The sequence below is a fragment of the Malurus melanocephalus genome, unplaced genomic scaffold (assembly GCF_030028575.1).
Source record: "Malurus melanocephalus ecotype Western Australia unplaced genomic scaffold, MMel_1.1 scaffold_279, whole genome shotgun sequence".
Lineage (NCBI taxonomy): Eukaryota > Metazoa > Chordata > Aves > Passeriformes > Maluridae > Malurus > Malurus melanocephalus.
The window spans coordinates 184415-208886 of NW_026623511.1; the positions used below are offsets into that span (position 1 = coordinate 184415).

The 24472-nt window shown below is 41.2% G+C and overlaps 1 protein-coding gene across 1 annotated transcript in view; it reads left to right on the forward strand.

The window, feature by feature from the left end:
* Positions 1–24322, forward strand: part of GLG1 (golgi glycoprotein 1) — an 81904-nt gene extending 57582 nt beyond the window's left edge. The window contains exons 9-26 of the mRNA XM_057376395.1: positions 3099–3220; positions 3853–3954; positions 5846–5999; positions 7671–7808; positions 8613–8699; positions 9548–9610; positions 10273–10386; positions 10786–10874; positions 11720–11837; positions 12829–12921; positions 13460–13597; positions 14183–14306; positions 14663–14805; positions 15027–15128; positions 15774–15881; positions 16499–16619; positions 18442–18548; positions 19024–24322. Coding sequence (XP_057232378.1) covers positions 3099–3220; positions 3853–3954; positions 5846–5999; positions 7671–7808; positions 8613–8699; positions 9548–9610; positions 10273–10386; positions 10786–10874; positions 11720–11837; positions 12829–12921; positions 13460–13597; positions 14183–14306; positions 14663–14805; positions 15027–15128; positions 15774–15881; positions 16499–16619; positions 18442–18548; positions 19024–19191 — 2091 coding nt within the window. The 3' untranslated portion in view covers positions 19192–24322. The remainder of the gene's footprint in view (positions 1–3098; positions 3221–3852; positions 3955–5845; positions 6000–7670; positions 7809–8612; positions 8700–9547; positions 9611–10272; positions 10387–10785; positions 10875–11719; positions 11838–12828; positions 12922–13459; positions 13598–14182; positions 14307–14662; positions 14806–15026; positions 15129–15773; positions 15882–16498; positions 16620–18441; positions 18549–19023) is intronic.
* Positions 24323–24472: the final 150 nt, after the last annotated feature.

The following is a 24472-nucleotide window of genomic DNA, read 5'->3' on the forward strand; positions in this document are numbered from 1 at the left end:
CTTGTCTTATGAAAGGAAGATGTTTGCCTGTCTGCCAAAAACAACATAAAGAATCCTAAAACAACAAAGAACCTTCATTTTATTTTCCTGCAAGAGCATTGACTCATACCCTTTCCGCAGGTGGATTATGAGTGATTATTTGTATTTCAAACTGTCAACAAAATGCATTCTTAGACATTCTCAAACCCTGGTATTTTAAGCTGAGAAGTTCCATTTCTTGTGAGACACCTTAGCCAGAGTGATCTGCCATGTGAGAGTCTGTGCTCACACCWAACTGTGCTGTGGTGCAAGAAGCACATCTAGACCTGAGTGTCAGAGCTGTGTGGGGGTTTTATCTTAGTTTGAGCATGAACTTGCCAAAATACTAAAGCTCTGTGAATGGTTGAGGAGCAATGACTTTCTGTAAATGGTTCAGCCTAAGTTGAAAGAGAATCCCTGGATGTGTGTTGGGCCTCATTGTGCCAAACTGTGGGCATAAGGGATCCTGCMCCCAGGGAGGGTGTGTGTGTGCACTGTGGTAGGTCATTAGATAGGAGATAAAGTGTCACTTAATTGTGAGTATCAGCCCCTCAGAGGTCTGCAGCTGGACTGGCAGTGTTTAGCACTTCTGGTGTGACTTGGTGGAAACAGTATTTTACATTAGAGCAGTTTACAAATTGTTTTTCAAATACATGGCTTTTATGTGTCCCTGGTCTCATCTCTGGAATTTTTTTCTGCTCAGATCCTTGAGCGTATAAAACTCCAATCCTTGCTAAAAGGGCATATATTTCTCGCTTCCAATTTCTAATACAGCTGTTGAATTGGTAGTTCATTGTTAATTTAGCTCTGTGTCTGGGATAAAAGTTCAGAGGATTGTAAAGTTTATCCAGCTGCATTTCAGCTGTAAGGGTTTGTTGTGCAAGGGGGGAAACATCTATACAACCTTCGCTTTTATCACTGGTGCCAAATTATTCCTTCTTCCCTGCAGTCAGGGCAGCTGGCTTGGTACTGCATATCTTGCATGTGAGAATTGAGGTTGGGAGTTCTTCAGTTGTGCCCAAACCAAAGGTGGAGGGATAAGGAGGTGCTTCAGTGCTTCTGAGCTGTTGTACCTGATGTGCTTTGGCCTCTTCCCCTTAATAGCAACAAAAATACCGATTACTGAAACTTGCAGATGAGTCCTGCCTACATAATGCTCTGGCTAGTTTATTTTATCTGTGTGTGTAAGAGTGTGTTGGGTTTGAAGTTCTATTCACCCTATTTGTTCTGTTTGTCCTCAAGGGAATAAAATGCACTAATTGTACTTGAACCTTTTTGATGTGTAAGTCACCAGACTTCATGAAATCCCAATGTTTGACACGCAGAGTATTGCCCATCCATGCAGGCTGTGTGTGTGTCTGCACCAGCAAAACCACAATATTATTCTCCCTCTTGCAGTGACTCTTACCAAGTTTGTAAAGAACACAAAACATCCCTACTCACTTCTGCCAGTTAAAGTGGACCAGTACTGGCTTCTGTACTGTCAGAGTTGTATCAAATGTTTTTTATTATTTTTTAATGAAAATATCCCAAGAATTTTTGATAGACAGTGCTCTTCTCAGCTGTCTGCATCCCTTAGAAGCTGAGGCTGGGCATAATTAAGAGCAAGTCACAGGAAATCCTGCGTTCCTCCCAGGCAATCTGTGGTCTGTCCTCCTGGCTGCAGGTTTCYTATTGGATAAATAGTGCTAGCTTGTATTTTCTCGAGTTCTCTGATGCTTTTTTCTTGCCTGTGTTTTGTGATGTTAGGGCTTTGCCCCTGAGAATTTCCTGGATGGTGTTTAGGTGCAGACTTTGAAAGGTAGATGATAAAATTGTAACTGTGCTTTTGATTAAGTTGGGCTGAGGGCCAGTGACAAAAATCATTAATTAAGTGTCAAGATGTTAAGAGCATGGACSATTTGATGCTGGTGTGYAGTTGCTTTCTCAGCAACCTTTCWTTTTTTTTTTYCTTCAAATTTGCCTGCTGAATGATGATACCAGTCTGCCTTCCATCAGTCTTTGGAAATTCACAGCTTGATGGAAAATGAAGTGGGGCATGGATATGCTTGGTTGAGTTATGGTCCARAAGCTTCTCTTGTCCCCAAAACGACAGATCAATTGAGATTTACCCAAATTCTCTTCTGGCCCAGTAGACACCTCTCAAATTCATGGTCAGATGCCATGGACAGTCCCGATTTGATTTTGAAGCTAAATATGTTGTATGGTATGTCCTTATTAATAAGAKAGAATTGCTTTTCTGAAGCTTTTGTCAGAATAGACTTTACACAAGAAGAAAGAACTTGATGGAACTGTTCATACTGTATTTACTTATGGCAACTGAAAATATTTGCAAATCACAAAGGGAGTGCTGGGATATCAGCTTCAGGCTGGTSTCTAAATCTTTAGGAAGTTTTTGTTTTCATTTTTCACTTACACTRTGACTTCTCTTAAGTAGCTAGAATATAGTGTCCTGCATTTATTTTATATCTTAGACACACACATATTAAAAAAATGTGTACTATAGACCCTGACTTCCAAAAACTTGAGCAGGCATCCTGGAAGAAAAGTTACTTCATGGGGCATCAGAACAGGACATTTTATCCTGTATTTCAAGAAAACTTTTGTGTCCTCTTGAGGCAATCAAAAAGCTGGTTTAGACTTTGTAGAGATACCCATGATCTTCAGACATTGATTTGGGTTTCAGTTTGTAAATAGTATTTATGAAAATGTGACAAATTTGTCTGGTATCATCAGCTGTGTGGAATGAGGCTTTTACTAAAGCTTAAGATGAATCAAAAGTACAATGTGTAAATGTTACCAGTCCTGTTCTGTAAATTGGTACATTAGTAGTCCCAAGTTTACAGCTGACCTTCAGACTGTAAGTGGTCTCACACAATGTTCCTGGGCTACTTCATAACGATAATTAGAGTCCAGCAGTGCTGGACTTGGCAGCACAAGCTCTTAAAATAAAACACAGCAGAGCAGAGTTCATACATTGTGGTGTTGTTACTGGCAAGAATTGCCACACTGAAAGGTTSTAAGTGCCCTCATTTAGGTCTTTAACATTTGTTTTCCTATCCACAATTCCTTTYTTCCAGCTTCAAACCCTGATTCAGGAAACGGACCCCGGTGCYGATTATCGCATCGACCGCGCGCTGAACGAGGCCTGTGAGTCGGTGATACAGACAGCCTGCAAGCACATCCGCTCTGGAGACCCCATGTAGGTGCCTCTCGCTTAGAACTGGTGGGTTTTTTCCTGTTGGGCATCCATGGAGATTGTGTGGCTGACCAGTGGAGACACCAAAACCTATCCTGACTCCAGAGTCATCATACAGGATTGAGCTGTCTCCATTCTTGCTGTACAAGCAGGCCAGTATTTCTATAGGAGTACAGGTTTAGCACTAGTGAAGGGCTATCACGGGCACTCAGAGTAAGTTTGTAACATTTGACATGCTAATTTCTCTGGCAACATATCTCTCAAGCAATATCACAAAGTAAAAAGCCTGGAAAAGCCAGGTGAGCAAACTCATACTTGCAGAGATAGGTGTCTCCTTTGTCTTCAGATCTGATAATATATTCTCCCCTGAGCCAGATTTTCTATCAAATACTCCTTAYGATTTTGTTGCATATAGAGCTGGTGAGATATCTAAAACAATGGAACATAAGAGGGTACAAATCTGATACACACTTGTTTTAGATGTAATCTTTTTGAAGGAAGAGAAAGATCTTAACTGAGTTTGAACATCTTATCTATGGTTCACTGGGAAGACTGATTTGGCAACACCAGCTGTTACAGGGAAGCTCARCATGATTATAACAGTCTGTGGCCTGGCTTTTTTCTTCTGTTTGCAGGATTTTGTCTTGCCTGATGGAGCATTTRTATACAGAGAAAATGGTAGAGGACTGTGAGCATAGGCTCCTGGAGCTCCAGTATTTTATATCTCGTGATTGGAAGTGAGTACTGTAAAATCATCTTTATCCTCACTTGATGTTTGTATTAAGTGTTTGTRTGCTTTAGCAGTTCCTTGTAAAACAGTATAGCTTGTGGTTGTTCAGAAGARGAATTTTAAGTATGCTAGGTCAGTAGGGTGTTAATTAATGCTTACGTAGAACACTAAAAGCAAAAGCTGCTTAGAAAAAGTGTGATGCCACTTAAATCAGGTACTTTTAGAAATGATACAACCTAAAAAAGTGCTTGAGTTTTAGCTCTAAAGTTCATTGYGTCTTTGTTAAAGAATTCTGTCTGACCGTATTGAAGTCAAAGGTTTCTTTCTGTGCAGGTGGCAGCCACTTGTATCTGCTCTAAGTGCTACAATATGGGACTTGAGGAAACAAAGCTTTCAAGTATAACAAAGACTCACTGTGTGAGAAACTTCCTGCCTCCATTTCTGCCTTTTTTCAAATTCTCTAGGTGTGATTACAGCCTGTASAACAAGTGTAGTACCTTTTGGAGCACTACTTTTCCATCTTCCTCATCCAGAGATGGCAGGGCTTTGTTTTAAATATATACAAAGCCCCTTGTGTCAGTGTTGGTTAAGATGAGGAGAGAATAAATTTGATGAACGTGACCAGTGAGGAAAGAGTAAGTGTTTGGCTTGTCTTCTTTAGAAGATTGAGAGGTGAGGAAATAGAGTACATTAAATGGGATTACTGCAAGAAATTGAATAATTGTTCTCAGTGGCCACAGAGAGTGTAAGGCAAGAAGTCCTGGGCGTCGATTACTGCAAGGAGTGTTCAAATCAAGATTAGGAAAATCTTGACTCATAGCGAGTCATATATTTATGGACAGCATTGCCAGTAGCTGAGAGCTGTTGTGCTCTGTATACCTTCTGCTTTTGAAATACCTGGGGCTTCATGGACCAGAAAGTTTAGGGTTTTTGGCTGTTTATTTAGTCATGTCTATAATTATCTCCATAGGAAGACAAGAATACTTAATTTTTTTTCCCTTCCGTTTGTCTTCAYTGCTAGATCTCTTGCCTGTTTCCAGTAGAGAATTCATTACTTGAGCCAAACTTAAGTGATTAGAGGAAGGAAGACTGAGTATTTGCGTTTTCCTGGGAATAAGGATAATGCTAATTCATAATGCRGGCTGGGCAGCATTAGCTTATCTTTGTTTAACCACTGTTCCCCAGAACTGGCCTATAAATTTGTTGCACTCACGTCAAACAGATGCACAGAGTAGAAAGTGTTTCGTTGATACCTTTATCGTTATCTATAATTGTGTCCACTAAAATCACTTGGTGCTTGTTTCCTGTAGTATTGTATAAATATGTAATTTTCATTTTGGAAAGTTAACAGTACCTCACTTAGCTTTCATGTAATTAGACATCATCCTTAGAGATCTGCACGTATATGCAAAAGCAGGGGAAGCTGAGCTTTYAGTTGGTTCAAATCCAGGCCAGACAGAATTAATCCAAATCAGATTTTTATGGAATTCATGTTTCAGAATGGCAGCAGTACAAAGTACGYATAAGATGATATTACACAAGCAAAATGTGGTCTGTACCTGCCTTTCTGCTGCTTCAGGACATCAAGGAGATTATTTCCTTTCTCATGCATCAGCATTTGGCTGGTGTGCTGCAGAAGAAAATGGGAGGTGCTTCAAGAAGTGTTGAAAATTTGATCTGTAATTAAAGATTTTGGTGTTACTTTTGCAAGATTAGGTAGTTGATTCCAAATTGAATGGCAGGCGTTTTGCCACCTGTTGGTTCAGTTGGTCAGACACTGCTGCTGAGTGATGTCCTGGTGATGCCTGAAACTTGGATTTTCTGCCTCAAAAGCATTTTGGGATGTGAAAAACATTCCAGGTTTGATTGAAGTGCCAGTGATAACTCTTGTGTTGCAGATTGGACACAGTCCTTTACCGCAAGTGCCAGGGAGATGCCTCCCGCCTCTGCCATACCCATGGCTGGAACGAGACCAGTGAGCTGATGCCTCCAGGGGCTGTTTTCTCCTGCTTGTACAGACATGCATATCGCACAGAGGAGCAAGGAAGGAGGGTAAGTGCTAATGGGCAGCTTGCTGCTTGTTGAACTTGTGGTAGAAGGGTTGTACTCACGTTTGGGAGTTGGACATGCTGTGCTGAAACTGCTGAAACTCAGAAAAAGTACTTTAAATCATTTACTGTAGGTGGTAGTTGCACTGCTTCGGGTGCCCAGCCCCTCAGGGATGCCCTGAGGGTCTAGRTGGTTGCTCTGGTAAGGCAAAATAGGCCCAGCAGGATGTGACACGAACCCGTGAGAGAACTGTGTGCTGACACTGACTTGCATTTCTGTTCAAACACACTGCAAGTCCTCATGTCTTTCCAAAGAGGAATGTGATTCCTTGCAGGTAGCCAGCATAGCTGCAAAATTGGTTTTGTGCAAAAGGAGTTTCAAGATCAGCTTTCCTGGGCTGTTTCTAATTAAGTTTTGATTTGTGCCCAGCTTCAGATTATATTCCATTTAATTCTTCCTAYTGACATGATGCATCCTTCCAGTTCTTTGGAGCATGCTGTACTGGTAAATGTGCTTATGCTGTCTTTAAAGAAGACAGTGGGGATCTGACTTGCTGCCCTGCAGTCTGGAGATTCACCATAATCGCATTTGTGGTTGAGGGCTGCTCTTTTCAAGTTTGCTGCCCTCTCGTGCCTTTAGCAGGGCACTCAAATGAAAGCACCTGGTTACTCAGTTCCATTTCTTCTGGCACTGTAGTGTACACAGTCCCTAGGAGTTGGTGGGTTTTACACAGTGGCCCAGCTTAAAAATTAATTTCCACAGCTTGATTAAAAGGTCTTTTGGGGCAGAGGTCAAGTATTGATTGAAAGCATCTCTTYTAGGAATAATTTTTTTTAATGCAGTTTCTTAGTCTGCTGAGTTGAGACTTTTTCATTCCATTTTATATTAGTGCTGACCAAAGAAATCAATAGGCACCCTGCAAATAATCTATCAGAGAGAGAAAAGAGTTTTAAATGTGTTTTTCTTTTGGAAAGCAGGCTAAGGGAGCAGCTGTCATTTTGAAATTTAGTCTTGGAAGCAAACTCATGGAAGGTTAGACCTGTACTACTTTCCAGAGCCGTTGACAGAATGCTGGGTAACTTCCAGTGGTTTGGATTTTTAAATGTATGAAGCTTTGATCTTCAACTGGTGCATTTTAGGTCTGATAAGCACCATACCAGTATACTTTGGTTTTCTGTAGTTTGTTTCTTCCTGTCTTGCAAGTGCTGACTCTGATGTGCTGCAGGGGGGATTGCTGAGAAAAAATTACAGCTGAGCTATATTGCAGAACTCTGGGCTTCCCGTTTGGTATTGAGGGCATGAGCTACTTTGACTTTGTTCTCCAGAATCAGTGTGTAGCCTTGAGTGGAGGGGGATGGTGCAGCAGATAGCCTGGGGACCTGCTCTGACATCTCATTTCAAAAAAGCAAAGTAGAGGTTTAAGAATATAAAATTAAACTTAGTGGAATGAGAGAGGAGCTTCTATCCAAACTAAATGACAGAGCTCCAAGCTCTTTTGGAACCCAAATTGCTTGTGGGGGCCCTGGCAGGCCTGTGCTGAGCAKTGCAGGACTCTTGTGCCTTTTGGGATTGCTGATGGCGTTTGCAGTCTCAGAACCTTACCTGGCAGCATCTTGTTTGCCCTATGTGGATTTAGGGACCCCATATGCCAAACACTCCCTATCCTCTTTGCAGCTATCACGAGAGTGCAGAGCAGAGGTCCAGAGAATCCTCCATCAGCGAGCCATGGATGTGAAGCTGGACCCAGCCCTCCAGGACAAGTGCATGATTGACTTGGGGAAGTGGTGCAGTGAAAAAACAGAGACAGGGCAGGTACTGTACACAATATATATCACTGCTACTTTGTTTGCAAGCTGGAGGGATGGGAAGGACAAAAAGGAGATAAAGGGACATCTTGCTGCTTCTACAGTGAAGAATGTGTTAAAAATTAGTGCAGTTTGAAACAGTCTACACCAGACTCAGAGACAGGTGGTGCAAAAAAGCTTTGCATGTTCAAATGTGTATTGGAATGAGAAAGGAGAAGGGCATAGTTAGTAAAAAGGGCTTTAATGAGACAACCCTACATCCCTCAACCCTTACTTGTAATACTCTACTGCAAGCTTGATATTTCCCACATAAACTTTATCCCATTTCCATTTGGCAAATACTGACATGCTTCCTGTGTTTATACAGAACTGAACTAACATCTGCAGCTACTTAACGAAGTTTCAACAAACACTTTCATGTAAAATTGCTGTGCCCTAGGAGGGCTGTAGTGAAGGGAGCATTCTGCAGCAGATCACTGCAGGGCACATCACTGTCTTTTTGAAGTGCCCGTCATAGTTTGTAATTTGGGCAACTAAACTCTCTTTAAGGTTATGGAAAGAGCAAATCACATGCAATATTCCAGAAGTGAAAGCACAACATGCATCTTTTGGGAAGAAGTGGTAACATCCTAGACCAACATTCTCAATCATTACTATATAKGTCTGTTCTGAGAGTGCTAGTAGAGGAGTGGGATTAAATGAGTTTAGGACTTCTCGAAGAGGAGTGCAGTTTCACATGTGTAAGGATGTTTTAAGCCCAAAATTTCAGCTTGGGTTCTTGGATCACACACTAAAATGTCTGTTTCTGTAGGAGTTGGAATGCCTTCAGGACCATCTTGATGACTTGGTGTCTGATTGCAGAGACATAGTGGGAAACCTCACTGAGCTGGAGTCTGAGGTGAGTGGTTTTCAGCCTGGGCTAAAGGGAATAGCTGAGCATGTCTAGTAAAGCATGTCATTTTAATAATGGTGGAAATCCCTGAGGTTAGAGGAGCTGCAGAAATGCAGTGCTCTGGGATCAAAGAACATCCTTTTTACCCCATTCGATGGAAGTTTTCATGGAGGTTCTTGAGGAAGAGAAATGAACAACCGYTCAGGATTTTAGGCTGTTGATGACATTAAGATTTGCACAGAAACCCTTAAAACAAGTCAAGATATGTGATGGGGCTTGAGATTTTGGTCTTGCTTGTAAGTAATTTTGAGTACTGTATTGCAGCTTCCCTCTCAATCCCAAAAATTTTGCAAGCAATAACCACCGGGTACATCAGTAGAGATTCCCAGAGGTTGGGAGCTTTACCTGTTTTATGAAGCTGCATATTTGACTGCTGAGCCCGAGACTGTTCCCCATATCCCTTAAAATTTACATTTKGAAGGGAAAGCTTCCTKCCAGTGGTTAGAARCTTTGGTTTAGCCAGAACTATGCTAAATCTTYAACTACTGCYGAGGTATAAGGTGATTTGTAATGCTCTAGCACCCAGTTTGAAGGAGAATGGCTGAATTATCCAAACCAGGAGTTTCTGTGTAGACCAGGCTGTTCCCTTAAGCTGGAAGGCTTGTCTTGCATTTGCCACAATTGGCAAGAAGTGAACCCCAGGATTTCCAGAGCCGAAGGGCAAAGCTGTCTGGATTGCATTTTTCAAAACCCTATAAACCAGGTTGAGTTGGAGTTGTTATCTCAGGTTTTTCCCAGAGCCTTTTTCTGCTGTGCATTTACTGTGAAAATGAAAAACTCTGTATTTTCTGCAGGACATTCAAATTGAAGCCTTGCTGATGAGAGCATGTGAGCCCATTATCCAGACATTCTGTCATGTGAGTACACTGTAATAGTGTGAACATCTTTGAGGAAAAAGCTCAGTGGGAAAGGTTAGAGAGTTTCAGTATTAGTTCTTGCTACATTTCAAAAGTAAAATCAGAGGTAATCAGTTACAAAAGTTTTTAATTAAAAAATCACCCTAAAATAAAAATGCTTACTTCTGCCTAGTGTTTCTGCTGTTGTCAGAGCCCTAGCAGAAATGCTACTTTGAAGATGAAAATTGCTCTGTRATTGCAAAAATCACTCTTTACAGTGAGTTAAATACTAGACTTTTTTTCCTTCTTTATGTGCAGGCAGCGTGTCTAGCCGCTCTGTGCACCTGCTCAGCACTGTGAAATAACTTCACTGGTGTGGGGCTGAGTAGTTATAGAGCCTTGAAGGCACCTAATTTTAATGTCATGTAAACACTGAGTCTCTGCAGTGCATCCTCCAGAGTCTAAAGTGTGTGTGTTTTTGAGGTGGTTCTTTTCTGAACTGTACAAACAGAATTGTGTACTGGAGTTGTGTGGTGCAGCTCTAGGGTGATCAGTTACCAGTTAGCCCACTATAGAGAGTGGGGCTGTAAGTTCCACATTTCCTGGTCACAGTGGGCTAAAAGAGTATAAAAACCATGACTTGTAAGAATCACTAATTTTTAAGCCTTTCATCTCTTCTTTAGGAGGTTGCAGATAACCAGATTGATTCTGGGGACCTGATGGAGTGTCTAATACAGAACAAACACCAGAAGGAAATGAATGAAAAATGTGCAATCGGTGTTACTCATTTCCAGCTGGTAAGCAATGCTTTTCTGCTATTAGTGGAAGCCTGTTCTGTTCTTTCAGGGTGTTGATAGGAATTAGCTAATTATGAAAATGCTTCTTCTTTGAAATGGATTTTCCACTGTATTTAAAGAGCTCTTGTGAATTTAGACAGTTGTATTTGTGTGCCTAATCATAAATGGTCACTTTAGGGATGAGTCCTTTTCAGCCCCTCCTTCATCCCTGGCATATGGTAGGCAGGATCCCAGCTTCTTCACCATTGCAGCATCCCCCTTGCTTCCACGTTAAAAAGTTTGAGCAAAAGTATATGGTAATTGTATGATTCAACAAGTGTTCTTTTGACCAGCACTTTGCCTTTTTTTTTTAAACTCTAGATGACCAAAGTTGTTTTTCTCCCCATTTCTCTCTTGCAGGTTCAAATGAAAGATTTTAGGTTCTCGTACAAGTTTAAAATGGCTTGCAAGGAGGATGTGCTGAAAYTGTGCCCCAACATTAAAAAAAAGTAGGTAGTGCCTGATCAAACAGCAATCTGATTGTATAGATGTGTAATTAAGTGACAGGATATTTCATGATAGGACAGAAAATGTTGGACTTGCTTTAAAGGAAGATTGTTTTGTTCCCTTAATGATTGTGTTCTGCAGATTCTTAAGGTAGAAGCCTGCCTCTTAAAATTACCTTTGCCTTACTCCTGGATAGAAGCCTGTCCTCTTTRTTYTGCTTGCTGTAAAATTAGCTGATTMWTACAATTAATGGATTGCATGTCCCAGAATGTTTTATAGCCTTGCTAGACTCATTGTCTTCAAAGAGGCAGACTGCTGTTCTAGTTGCTGATCTGGGAAGGGAAAATATCCCACTTGTTTTATCTGGTTTATTCACTGCAGTCTAGGGTTTTTTTTAATGTCCTACTGCAATAGCATGCAGCTAAATTACATACAAGGTCAGTCCTGTTTGTAGATAGCAAGACTATTTGCATTTTATGAGATAAATGCCCTTCTTATAGTGTAAAAGGATTGTTTGCAATGCTTTATAGATATTCACCTTCAATTCTGAGATGAAGCAAAGCGTTTCTGAAGTGCTGATATGACTTAAGAGCAGAGGTCTTGCTGGGGAGAAGGGTTGGTGGGATTTTGAAGGTCTTCTGTCTGCTGTTCTAGACTCCAGTTTAGATTTTGTTTGTGATCTGGGTACTGTACACTGAGCTGTACCCAGAAGTAAGCACAGATGCACAAGGACTTCATACTGGTTTTGGATTATTGGACTCAATTTCTCTGGTGTGGTAATCCAATACCAGCCTTGGCTGATMTTAGTGAGGGGTGTATGAGTAAAAAGCTGTTTTCTTTTCTGCAGGGTGGATGTAGTGATCTGTCTGAGCACAACTGTGCGCAATGATACTTTGCAGGATGCCAAGGAGCACAGGGTSTCTCTGAAGTGCCGCAAGCAGCTGCGTGTTGAGGAGCTAGAGATGGTAAACATGCCTGAAATTGTTGTTCTCCCTGCTCTTCTAGTGAGGTCCTTCAATTAAAGCTTTTTGGTTTGTCCACCTTCAGGAAAAAAAAGGAAGTTCGTTTGTAAGATGTATCCGATTTATTTTTTCCACTTTTCTTACAACACAAGGCTCAATTGCCCTTCACGGTGAAAGTACTGATTGTCTACTTTAATGCCTTAAATCTAGTCTCACGAAGGCTAAGGCAAGCTAAATGGTCATTGGAATTTCAGCTAGAAGTGATTATGTTTAGTGTTAGACAGCAACGTGCTACACATTCTGATGTCCTTAACATCCTCTAGGAGAGAACAAAAGCTTCATTTTACAGTCTGAGGAAACAAGCACAGATGAAGCAACTCGAYTCCAGCTGCTCCAAGTTGCTCAATGGATAAATAGGAGTAGTGTTTGTTCTGGTAGGCAAAGCTGCCTCTCGACTTCCTGCTGCAGTGCTTGCAGTAATAAACTCTTAAGGTCTTTGTCCTGTAGATAATGTTTATGTGTTAAAGCTTTACCTTAAGTAGGTCCATATCAGAAGAGGCAGCACTCTTGGCTTTGTATGGAAGAATTCAGATGCTGGGCATTACCAAAACCAGGAAATTTCATTCACATCCTCCAGATCACTTACTAGATGAGCAGTTGTTAATATGTCCTTTAGCTTTCACATGGAAAGATTTTRGTTGTCTTGGACATTTGTGATGATGCCCTTTTAGGACAAGCAGTGGAAGCAACTTGCCAGATCTATAATTTGATTTAAACCCTTTCTTCAGAAAGCTGACTGGTGGCTACAGGGAATTGCAAAGCTGATTTCCTWCTGACACCACTTCTCACACCAAGACCCTTACATTCAAAGAAACTGAACGCCTATTTTGAAGATTGCTTACTTTTTGTGACTAGAGATCTCCAGTTAAGAGATTAAAAGAGTAAAATGGTTTTGAGTCCTACTTTTAGGTTCATATTGTATTTTTTCCTGCAGACTGAGGATATCAGACTTGAACCAGAACTGTATGAGGCTTGTAAAAGTGACATCAAGAATTACTGCCAGAACGTGCCCTATGGCAATGCTCAGGTAATGGAATTTATTAATAATTTACAATTTAATTTGTACTTTCATTTCAAAAAGCTTTTGAAGAACACTTTTGCCCCTGTAAGTGCAGCTTGAGATTTTCATTCTGATATCACTCAAATATTTTGGTAGTACTTCGGAATGTTAATTTTTTTTCCACTGGTTCACAATCATTAATACTGAGTGAATGCAATGCTGTGAGCACTTCATTCTTCAATGCTTAATGTTGGTTTTAAGCTATTAGCAGCTAGTTACTGCAAATGTTGTTAAAGATTTCTTAGGCATAATGTCTGCAAGATGAGATTTGTGGTTTTGGAGTAAGTCCAAGAGACCCTCTTCATTCTCATTAAATCTTTGTGAGAAAAAAATGAGCTTAAAGCAAGTCCTGGAAATAAGCATTGGTAATGACTTCAATAAAATCTTGGCATTGGGAACTTAACTTCCCAAATGAGGTAAAGGTGGTCATTAGGGGAACACACAGCTGTGTATGACAGAATCATATCAGCARTGTGTCCATTATGCCTTCAATAATGTGTTGTAGATTATTGAATGCCTGAAAGAAATCAAGAAGCAGTTGAGTACACGGTGCCACCAGAAGGTGTTCAAACTRCAGGAGACAGAGATGATGGACCCAGAATTGGATTACACTCTCATGAGAGTCTGCAAGCAGATGATCAAGGTAATGGTATTGWGCTCAGTTAAGAGGGTGAGATTGGGATATAAGAGCCATATCTGCTTTGAGCTCCTCATAAATGCTTGTTACAACACCGCTGTGCTCTTTCAGGAGTATGATTGCTTTTTTTGCAGAGTAATCTGTTTCTTAACTCTGAATCAGGCTGAGGTTTCTTCAGGGCTCTTCTCTTTCAACTTCCTGATCAAAGCTTGTGCAMTAATAAATTTGTCTTCCCAACCGCCAGCAGAATTGAGGAGGGAATCTGTGCTGAGGCTTCTAATATAGTTTTCATCCAGTCAGTTTGGATTTGGATTGACTTYTAGCAAGGGTGAAGAAGTTATGATTACAGAGACGAGTAAAGTATTCAGTTCACTCCTGACCTGGTGCACCCAGACTTTTATCAAAATGATAAAGCAGGCAAAATCATGCAAAACTTAAAATTAGTATCAATAGCTGGAAGTGGCASCATGTAAAAAGCAGCATAGAATGTTCATACAAGGGATTATTTCACACTAGCCAGAACTGGGTTTGGGTTTTGTTTTTTCAAGTGCTTTTAGTGATGAAACTTGTTGGGTTTTGGGTTTTTTGTAGCGGTTTTGTCCAGAGGCGGATTCAAAAAACATGTTACAGTGTTTGAAACAAAACAAGAACAGTGAAGTGATGGATCCTAAATGCAAGCAGATGATTACCAAGCGMCAGATTACACAGAACACAGGTATCTTCTTGTGAAAAAAAAAAACAAACCACCAGAACTTGCTTGCCTGAGCTGTTCAGCATGGCTGGAAGAGTATCAGTTTTGTTTTATTCTCCTTTGTGGTTTTCCAYGTACACACTGACCTTAGTCAAGTTCTTGAGAGTCAGCATGTGTCGTTGAAGTTTCTTTATTTCTGAAGCTCTTACATCACAAATTGAGATTCTGTTGTGAAAAAAAAATACTGTTTCTCCCCAAAGATTATATTCCTTGGTTATATAATGTTATCTAGGAAACTTCTATCCCATTTTTCTTAGAGTGTTGCATTCTGTAATYTGAAGGGATGTGTGTTCTAATGAAATGTCATGTCTCCTGGTTAGATTACCGCTTAAACCCTGTGCTCAGGAAGGCGTGCAAAGCAGACATACCAAAATTCTGCCAAAATATCCTGAATAGGGCCAAGGATGATACAGAGTTGGAAGGACAAGTCATCTCATGCCTGAAGTTGAAATATGCAGACCAGGTGAGTAGAGGTGGTGCCTGCAAATGAGAAAAAGTGCTGATCAACAGTCATTGAATAACAAATAAAACTTGAGCTTGTGGTGTGTTCAACATATGTAATAGGCTGTACATAAAGGAGGTTTTTATGTTCCTATACAAGTGTTACAKAATACGGGTTAAAAATACAAGRTGGTTGATTTCTGAAGGTCACTGARTGAGTTAATGACTTTYTCCTCCAAACAGCGACTCTCTCCAGACTGCGAGGACCAAATTCGAGTGATAATCCAGGAATCAGCCCTTGATTATCGGCTGGATCCCCAGCTTCARATGCACTGTTCTGACGAGGTAGGCRAARTAACTCTATAGCTACTTTATCATGATGAATTCTCCCTACATGTAATGGATTTTTGTTTCTCAAAACATGGACTTTTCTAATAAGTAAAATAAAAAAAGGCCCTTTGAGCTGTTTCTGGCTAGTCCAATTCTCTGCTTGTGACTTCCGCCTAGTGTGCAAGAACTGCAGTTTCCTGTGCAGTGCTAATGCAAAGTTAATTTTTTCAACTGGAATTTCATCAGTACTTGTGACTGTGGAAAAATACTTTTTCCTGTTGTCAAAAAGAAGTCATTTCTCTGGTCTTGTCAGCCTTAACTGGCATACAGTCAGGCTTTTTGAGTTTTCACTTTTGGTAATAGGGTTGGTCATGCTTCAAGTGTTACTTATTTMATATTTTCACATTCTTTCCATGCTGTTTTCTTCCCTGCCCTCCTCCTCAGCACAGCAATATTGACTTCTTGCTGCTGGGTTTCAGAGGGTTCTGCATATTGCATGAGCCAGGCTGCATTTGGCTTTTGGGATTTTGGGGGAGAAGGAATCTCATCATGTATTCTTTAGCTATGCCCTGTGATGAACTAACATATTGAGATATAAATGTGCTAAAAAGCAGAATGATTGTTTGAACTACTTACGTTAAAACACCTCTTTCAAAATAGATTTCCAGCTTGTGTGCAGAAGAAGCAGCAGCTCAGGAGCAGACTGGGCAGGTGGAAGAATGTCTGAAAGTGAATCTGCTGAAAATAAAAACAGAGATGTGCAAGAAGGTAAAGAAAATAAATTGGATGTGCTCTAAAAAGCTCCCATCCCTGCAGAAGTCTATGATTTTTCCAGATCACAGCCGAGGTCATATTCTTTCTAGTATGAGGCCAGAGCACTGAAATTTCCCTATGCATCCCAGTTCTGGCCTGCAGTGATTCAATTCARTTTCAATTTGCCAGTGAAAATTGTGTTGAGAGTTCCTCCTTTGCAATTCCAGACTTGAATCCTTTCTTGATTATGGTTGCCAAAGGCTCTTGTTGCTCATGTGTCTCTTGGTGCTGTCTCCGTTGCAGGCTTTCCTAGGCCCAGGCTGTGTGATCGAGGGCTGTATGAATTGTGCCATGGTTTTGGCACTAGATTTCAGTTCTAACTGAAGTAATTCTAGCATATTTGCTTTGTCACTTAGATTAATATGAGTATTTTAATGAATGTTAGAAACTTTAAGGTCTTTAACTAAGGAGACTTAATTAAGCCTAAACCAGCATTCATAGCTTCATCCAAGGACAGTAGTGGATTTTCTCATGTTCCTGGATTTAAAAACATGACACACCTTTCAGAGACATTGATCAGCATGAATTGTGTTCTCTCTCATTTTTCTGAGATGTAATTTCCTCCTCCTCAGGAAGTGCTCAACATGCTGAAGGAAAGCAAAGCAGATATATTTGTTGACCCAGTGCTCCACACGGCCTGTGCCCTAGACATCAAACACCACTGTGCTGCCATTCCGCCAGGCAGAGGACGCCGTAAGTGCTCGTGCTGTACTTGTATAACCTCTCAGTCCTGAGATACTTAATCTGGGTTTTCTTACCATCATAATCTTACATACAAGAAATTTTGAAATTTTTACGAGTCATTTGTGGGCAGCAGGATGGAACAGCAGCAGAGGTGGTGGATGAATGGGTGTCAAGAAGTCTTTCCTTGTGTCCAAGGCAGGATCTATTCCTCAGTCCTGATAATAATATCCTTGTAGCCTTATCTGCAGATTTAATGGGTGTATTTTATGTGCCATCATTCTTACAATTGCTGACAGTCATGTGTGATAGCAGATCCAAAAACCTCCTATAAAATTCCTCTTCTGTTAAATTCCATTGAAAATGAGCTTTTAATACACATGAACTCATTTTTCAGTGAGGTTTATCTCCCACCTGAAGCTGTGTATCAGCTTCACACAAAGTACATCTCCCAAGTTTACATATAAAAATGTTCTATCAGACTGTATCAAAAGCTATCCTAGAAYTAAGCTCCTTTTCTTACAGCAAGAAGTTGGTTTGGATTCACAAGTTTCATTCTRAGCTAATCTCCTTGGTTCTTCTTTCTTTGTGTCTTGTCTTTGTCTATGGTTGGCTTCTTCATTCAGCTTAGGTTTAAACTGAAGCATTTTKATTTTTTTTTCTTCTCTGCTGAAACATACCACCTCTTTTTTTCAGTGTTGCAGAGGGTAGGTAATCATGACTGCACTTTCTAAGATCACATAGCAGCTAAAGGCTTTGAGACTTTATCAGCTGTTCTAAGTTATCAAACACTCTGTTCAGCAAGTTCAGACCACTTGAAAAATAATATATTTAAGTATTTCTGAACCCTTTCTTCTCCTGTTTGAGGTGAAGCTCTTGCACTTAGTTGCTGTTATTCAGTTAGCTACCTGGATAGTATGTGTGGCTGTTTATTGAAAGCTAGTGCAGAAAAAGGTCTTGAACTTTCCCATCTTTCTAAGTTTATCTGGGATTAAAAATAACAGCCAAGTATTTTCCTGATCATTATCTTTTGTGCTGGTTATTGAATGCATTTCTGAAATTCCGGATATCCTTTATTTATTTCTGCTTTGTAGTAATTCTTTTGATGTGTGTTCTGATGTGTTTGCACTGAAGGAGAGGGCTCTGCTTGTGAGTGCTTGAATTGACARTTGTGCATTAAACGTCTGGAGTTGGTTTAAATAAGTTTGTGGCCTGTTTGCTGCGAGCTAAATAACTTCACTGCAAAGCAGAAAGCATCTAATTAGGGATTAGTCAAGTATGGTAGCACGAATATAGAATGCAAAATTTTTATGTCAGTGTATCATATGAGCATATAAAAGARCTTATGAGTTAGTTGGCCAAGCCCCTCTGTAGGCACCAGAACACTGTGATCCKATTTCCTTTTCACAGGACTGTGTGAAAATTCAGGAAGTTAAACTTTTCAAAATATGTTGTTGATCAAAAGAAACTCCTAACAAGCCTAAGGAGATAAGACTGTGTTTTTTCCTGAACTGAATGTGATCTTAGCTCTCTCTAAAGGCTAGTGGCATGAAGTTCAGAGTGTACAGCTCATTGAAGGTGCAAATTTATAAGATTTCATAAAATCTCATGTAAACCACATGAATTATATATTGGAAGTCAAAATTCCTTGCATCTCCAAATGCAATATTGATCATGAATCTTGGTGAAATTGCAAGCCTCAGGGGCAGTCTGCCAGGTCTGTTTAGAAAGCCTTGTAACCATCAGCCTTCATGAGAATGAAAGAGCCCCTCTCTGCACCATGTTATCGAAGCCACTGTTTCTATTTTGTAACACCATCTTCTGCACATTACAGAAATGTCATGCTTAATGGAAGCTCTGGAAGATAAGCGTGTGAGGTTGCAGCCTGAATGCAAGAAACGCCTTAATGATCGTATTGAAATGTGGAGCTATGCTGCAAAGGTGAATATGTAAAGGATTTTCATTTTTTTTTATGGTTTAGATCTTTCTGTTGCAAGGTATTGATGAAAAACTTCAGTTGTCATGAAATTCTTGTCTCTGAATGAAGTTTAGTATTTTGAGTTTGGTTCAGAAAAATTGAAACAGGTCGTCCTCTTGGAACTTAAATTTTACTCTGTGTCTGGGCTGCATCCCTAACAATGCAGAATTAAACTCTTTTTTGCACCCAGGGCTTAGTCTCCTGTAGAGAAGATCTGGGGCAGTGAAATAGGGGCAGGAAAGCTTCATGTTRTAAAGATGCCTCCTGAGCAGCAGTTCCTTCAGGTGAATCATTTCAGGCCTGCTTATTTCTGGTTCAGGCCAAGTCTGACAATGACAGGAGGCAACAGCAGTACCTGAGACTAAAGCTGGTAAATGTCACATCTGAGGGTTGCATGRAAAGCACAGCTTGGCTCATTTGTTCCCTTTTCACCTCCAGGTTGCCCCAGCAGAAGGCTTTTCTGACCTTGCCATGCAAGTTATGACCTCCCCGTCCAAGAATTACATCCTGTCTGTGATCACAGTTGGCATCTGTGTACTCTTCCTCATCGGYCTGATGTGTGGACGTATCACCAAGCGGGTGACAAGAGAGCTCAAGGACAGGTAGAGCCTGGATTGCCTGCTGAAGAAATGCCTGCCCAGTGCCCAGTTTTGTACAGCCCTCCTCTGTATAGTTACCCGCCCCCTCTTGTGAGAGGAGAATAAAAAAAAAAAAAAAAAAAATTAGAACAGCAGCAGGTGTTGGCTCAGTTTTCCCATCCTGGATCTCATCCATGGCATCTTCATCCTATGAAAGTTTGTGTGCAACATTGGCAGCCCAGCCATCAGCTTTTGTTACCCCTTTGTTAGCAGACTCTCGTTTACCTGCCTGTAGACAAGTCTCTGTTGTACTGTTGGAACTGCCTTCACTCTCCAAATCAGACTGATACGACCTGCAGCTCAAGCAGTTTTTAAGTAAATTTTTAAAGACAGACATATTCTGCATACCGACTATATGATTTAGGCAATGGTYCATACTGAAATTTAGTCATCCACTGTGGCTGGGTGAAGTTGAGGCAGGAAATTAAAAGGGTAAATTGCATCTTACACCACAGTTGGCCTTGTTTTGGACATCTTGCTCRTCTGTGTAAAGCATCTTCAGAGCATAGTCTTGGACAACCTAAGGACACCAATCACTGGTGTCTTCTCCTAGTGAATATCCTGCTTTTGTGACTGTGGATTTCTTTGGCTGAAAAGATGTCCTCCCTTTCTTCCTCTGCTGCTCGCAAGATAGAATAAAATACTGACCAGGATTGAATACTCATGTGAGCTGTACAACTTGTATTTCAGTAGATTAAAGACACGATGTAGACATGAGGTGTGTAGAACCTGTCAGTAGTAAACGGTGCTGCTGTCAGTGGGCAGGAAGTGCTCTGAGCAATTACTCGGTCAACTTTTTTATTTACAATGATGCAGTAAAATTCTAACACTCCTTATATTTTACCTTGCTGCTGCTAAGCTGTTACCCTTCCAAATTAACTGTGGGTAAATGGTATTGACACATTGGCAATGCAGTGCTCTCTCAGTGATGCAGAAAGCGCCGGAACACTCAACATGCTCTTTCCATATAATGGTTACTTGTGGGTTAGCACAGTTGTTTGTAACCACACTCAGTGATAACACCTGGCTTTTCCTGGGATGTAGGACACACCTGTCAGTCCAGAATGCCAAGCAGGAGTGGATAGAAGAACGATAGTGTGGTATGAGAGGCAGAAACATTTGGATCTTTAAGGGAAGTAGCTTTTGTGTAGTTACCATCAACATGTGCATTTATGCTATGTGTAGTTATAYTTCCAGAACCTGATATTTGCACCCAAGAGCCCAAAGATGTTCTAGAAAAGCTGCACCAGTAGTTGTGGCCTCTTCTTACCACCRTCTTTGTTCCTCAAGTACAGGGAGGTGTGGAGCACATAAGACAYGTGCTTTGACTGAAACATGGAGTGTGCTGGTGAAATCTAGAAGAGACTGCATGAGAGTCAATGTGTTTTACTCACCTTTTAGATGTGCTCACCTCTGTGTGCTGTGGTAAAAACAACGTGCCTGAAACTGTCCAACTTAGGCTGATGCTTGAACCATAACTTTATTTTCCCACTTAGCACACTGCTGTGTTAGACCTGGGATTTTCAGTTCTCCCCATTGTTCTATAGAAGAACAGTGGAGGTGGTTTTGAGACACTTTGGAGTGTGGATTCTGATGATTCTGTGTAACAGAGTGGCATGTACAAAATACTGTGAGCTTTTGCTGCAACTTTTTGCTGAAGCTTTTTGCAAACGTACCTTCATCCTACTCTGAGGATGGTGGCAAACTAATATGGGTTACACTTGTGAGTCTTTCACAGACACTTCTGGTTTTGTAGCAAAGTACTGTAAACACAAGCAGCAGCAAAAGCCTGAGCAATGATGTTTCWGGAGAGAGTTAGTGTATGGTAGAATTGAAGTTAAGTGGTTAAGTAGARCTGAATTTAAGCCTGAATTCCTTCTATTGCCCCTCTTCCCAACTGCTAACAGAGTTTGACTGGCTGTATGTCAGCATGAAGTGGAGCAGAAAGAAACAGTTAATCAGGTCTCTTGAAGTAGCACAGGTGTGTAAAACCACAAATATTAGTTTGGCAATTAGAAATGTGTGTTGTGTCACTTGACTGAGTGTTGAAATGACTGCTGTAGGGATGGGTGTGCTCGCAGAGCTGCCAGCAAGGGAAGTGGGATCTTGGTGCAGCCTTGCTTGCTGGCACGAGTCCTGGTTCTCCAAAATGTCKATCAGACATAATTAAATTGCCATTGGAGGGCTTTTTTTAAACTGTTGTGACTTTTTGAGAAGGCATTTTGTAACCTGATTAGCTTGAAAAGCCTAATTAGATGGTTTATTGTCTAGAAATAGCATCTTCCACTAAATTTCAAAAGACATTGCAGTGAAAATTGTAGGTTTGTAGCCATAGTTCCAAATGTAAACCCTGTTCAGCTTTGAAGGTGACTTTCTTTACTTTCAGGTAAAAGGCTTTCAGGGTTTTTTTTTTCCTTTTTAATTTGGAGAAGGTTAAGGTAAGGGTGCCTGGAGCGTGGCATTAGGAGTCTGTTCTTTGCAGTGCTGTTAGTCTGTGGTTGGTGGTGTTTCTGCCTGTGTCAGGCTCACCTGGGAGCTCAGTGTGAGTGCACTGRGGTGGTGTTAGAAGTGTATGGCTGGAGGCCCTTGGAAGGCCACAGACCCACCTTTTAAAGGATGGATGCTGGCAAGGGGTCCAGGCTGTTTTATCATTGAGCATTTTATCTTTTCGTGTTTTAGAGAGGGGCCTCCTATCACTGGTGATGACCAAATCTGCTTTTTTCTCAACTAAAAATCTACCAGTCAGTCTTGAACCATTCTCCTTCTTTTCATGCCTACCTAAAAAATCTAGAGATTTCAACGGCACAGAAACCCACAGGAGTACTCTTCCAAAAATAACCTGGTTGTGCTGTTGCCAGCAGATAACCATTTTCCACTGCAGGGAAAGAGTCATAGAGTCACAGAACAACTTGAGATGGAAGCATCCTTAAAGCTCATCTCATTCCAACCCCTGCCTTGGGCAGAGACACTTTCCACAACCTAGACCAGGGCATTCAGAGCCCCATCCAGCCTGGTCTTGAGCACTTCTGGAGATGGGGAGTCCACAACTTCTCTGAGCAACCTGTGCCAGTGTCTCACCACCCTTGGAGGAACGTGTGAGAAGTGCTTGTAAGAAACACTGCTGTTGCCTTGAATTTGAGAAAGCCTTTTTAGCTTCTGTTGTAACAGTGTTAGCAATAGCTGCAGTCAGCCAAGAGAAGTGGATTAGTGTGGAGGAATCTGCAGAAGCCTTTCCTCTTCATGACCCTCACCTTTTGTTGTAGGAACTGCATKCCACTGAATGCAGTTTAAGAGGTGGTTGTTGGTTGGGYTTTTTTGTTYTCCTGATCATCASRAAGCCTTCTCTTGGAGAAGTTATTCTAGAACTAGTGATGCTGGTGCTCAGGGTGTGGATGGAAGAGCTGGATGTTTGGGATCTACCAAGGAATGCAGCTCTCAATTTGCTTCCTGCTGTTGTGAGGGTTTACAGGTTCAGCTTCCTAAATGATGGCATGTGCACGTGTCAGGAACTGTGCATGATATGCACCTCAATACTTCACTCCTGCTAGCCTGTTAGCGTTCATTCTCATTCACAGTAATAAGCTTATTTATTGTTTACCTAGTGAGTCTAATCAATGCTTTTTGKGAGTTTCAGCTTGGGATTCTCCTGCCTTGCTTTTGTCATTAGGCTGCTGGTAGGAACAAAACTCCTGTCACTTGAGGTACTGCCCAGCAGGTTGGGTTGAGTATCCATATATCTGTGTCATTGCAAAGGGCTGGAAAGACCTAGTGAAGGYTGAATAATTCTGTAGCAAAATGTTAGCATTTCCTCCAGAATCTGATGCTTAAATCCGTGCAATATGATCAGTGTTGCTCTGAAAGAATCCACAGTAAGTGCATTGTATGGAAAATAATGGTGGTGAATCTCAAGTACAGAAACTAACTGCAGGTAGGTACAGAGAGAAGAAATGTTACAAGCCAGAGGGATCGCTGGRATCCCATAATATTGTAGAGGAATTGTGTTCAAGTTGGATGGCGATTTCTGTTAAAACACATTATTATTTAGTGAAGGAAGATTGTAGGGGTTTTTATTTTTWCTATATCAGTTTTGTTTGAAAAAAKAAAGGTAGTTTTGAGGTGTGTATGAGTGCACAAGTGTTATATGAAACCAGAATATTTCATCTAGCACTTTGGTCCCTGTTTAAGGTACAGCTTTGTGGACTCAAACAGCTGTAGTGTGGGTTTGTGTAAGAGCACATTCTTAATTTTGGGGTTCAGGTCCTCTAGGCAGCTCCCAGGTACTGATCTTTGTGCAGTCTCCCTGTTTGGGAGCCAAGCCTGCCATTTTGYTTCCACCAGTGATTCGTGGTTAGAGGGGACCCAAATCACATGTGTGCCAGAGAGAATTCAGTTGGCATCGCKCTTTGTCCTGTGCTGCTGGAATTCTGCATCCACTCCATTGAGCTCCTGAACAGTGCCTTGGATAGGGAAGAGTAACAGTACWGCTCTTCACTAGCCAGAGGCACGATTTTCTCCTTCCACAGCASCAAATTTGATTCCATAGCTGACCAAACGCAAAGATCCCTTCCAGAGTGAATCAGTGCACGCTGAGATCCCCTCTGCTGCCCCTGTACTGACTGAGAAGTGCTCACGTAGCTCTCGCCTTGGGAAATACTSAACTAGGAGAAAAGGGAAAGGTGTGACTGTAGAAGCAGAGGATCGGAGGCTGTGAGTAACGTGTGTGTTGGACTGGGCATGAGCCGGGTGTTGGGGAAAGGGGCTCCCCCGCACCCCTCAGTGTACAAAGCAGACCCAGCGGATTCCTATTGTACAGCAGATGCTGTTTGAACGTAGTATCTTTTTTTTATTATAATTATTATTTTTAAATGTGACATTAACGAGACTTTTTTTTTTGTAAATTGTTTCCCCTTTCTGTGTATAAATCCTGGCCGCTACTTGTTTCAGTTGGTTTTTTTTTTGTTTTATTTTTTTTTGTTTTGTTTTTACATGTCCATGCTGTGTAATTTTGAGATGTTACTGAAATCCTGAACATAATAATGTGCATTTTTTTTTTCTGTACAGATGAAATGGGAGAATTTAATAAAAAGAGTCTGCAGGTTTGTACTTGTGGTGGTTTATTTCTGAGGGGACGCGGGGAGCTGGAGGGGCGGCGGCTGCGGCCCCTTTAAATGCGCCCGGTGACGTCACGTGGCCGCGCGCTCCCTCGGGAGCACAACAAGAGTCACGCTCGCGGCCGGCGGGGCGAGGGG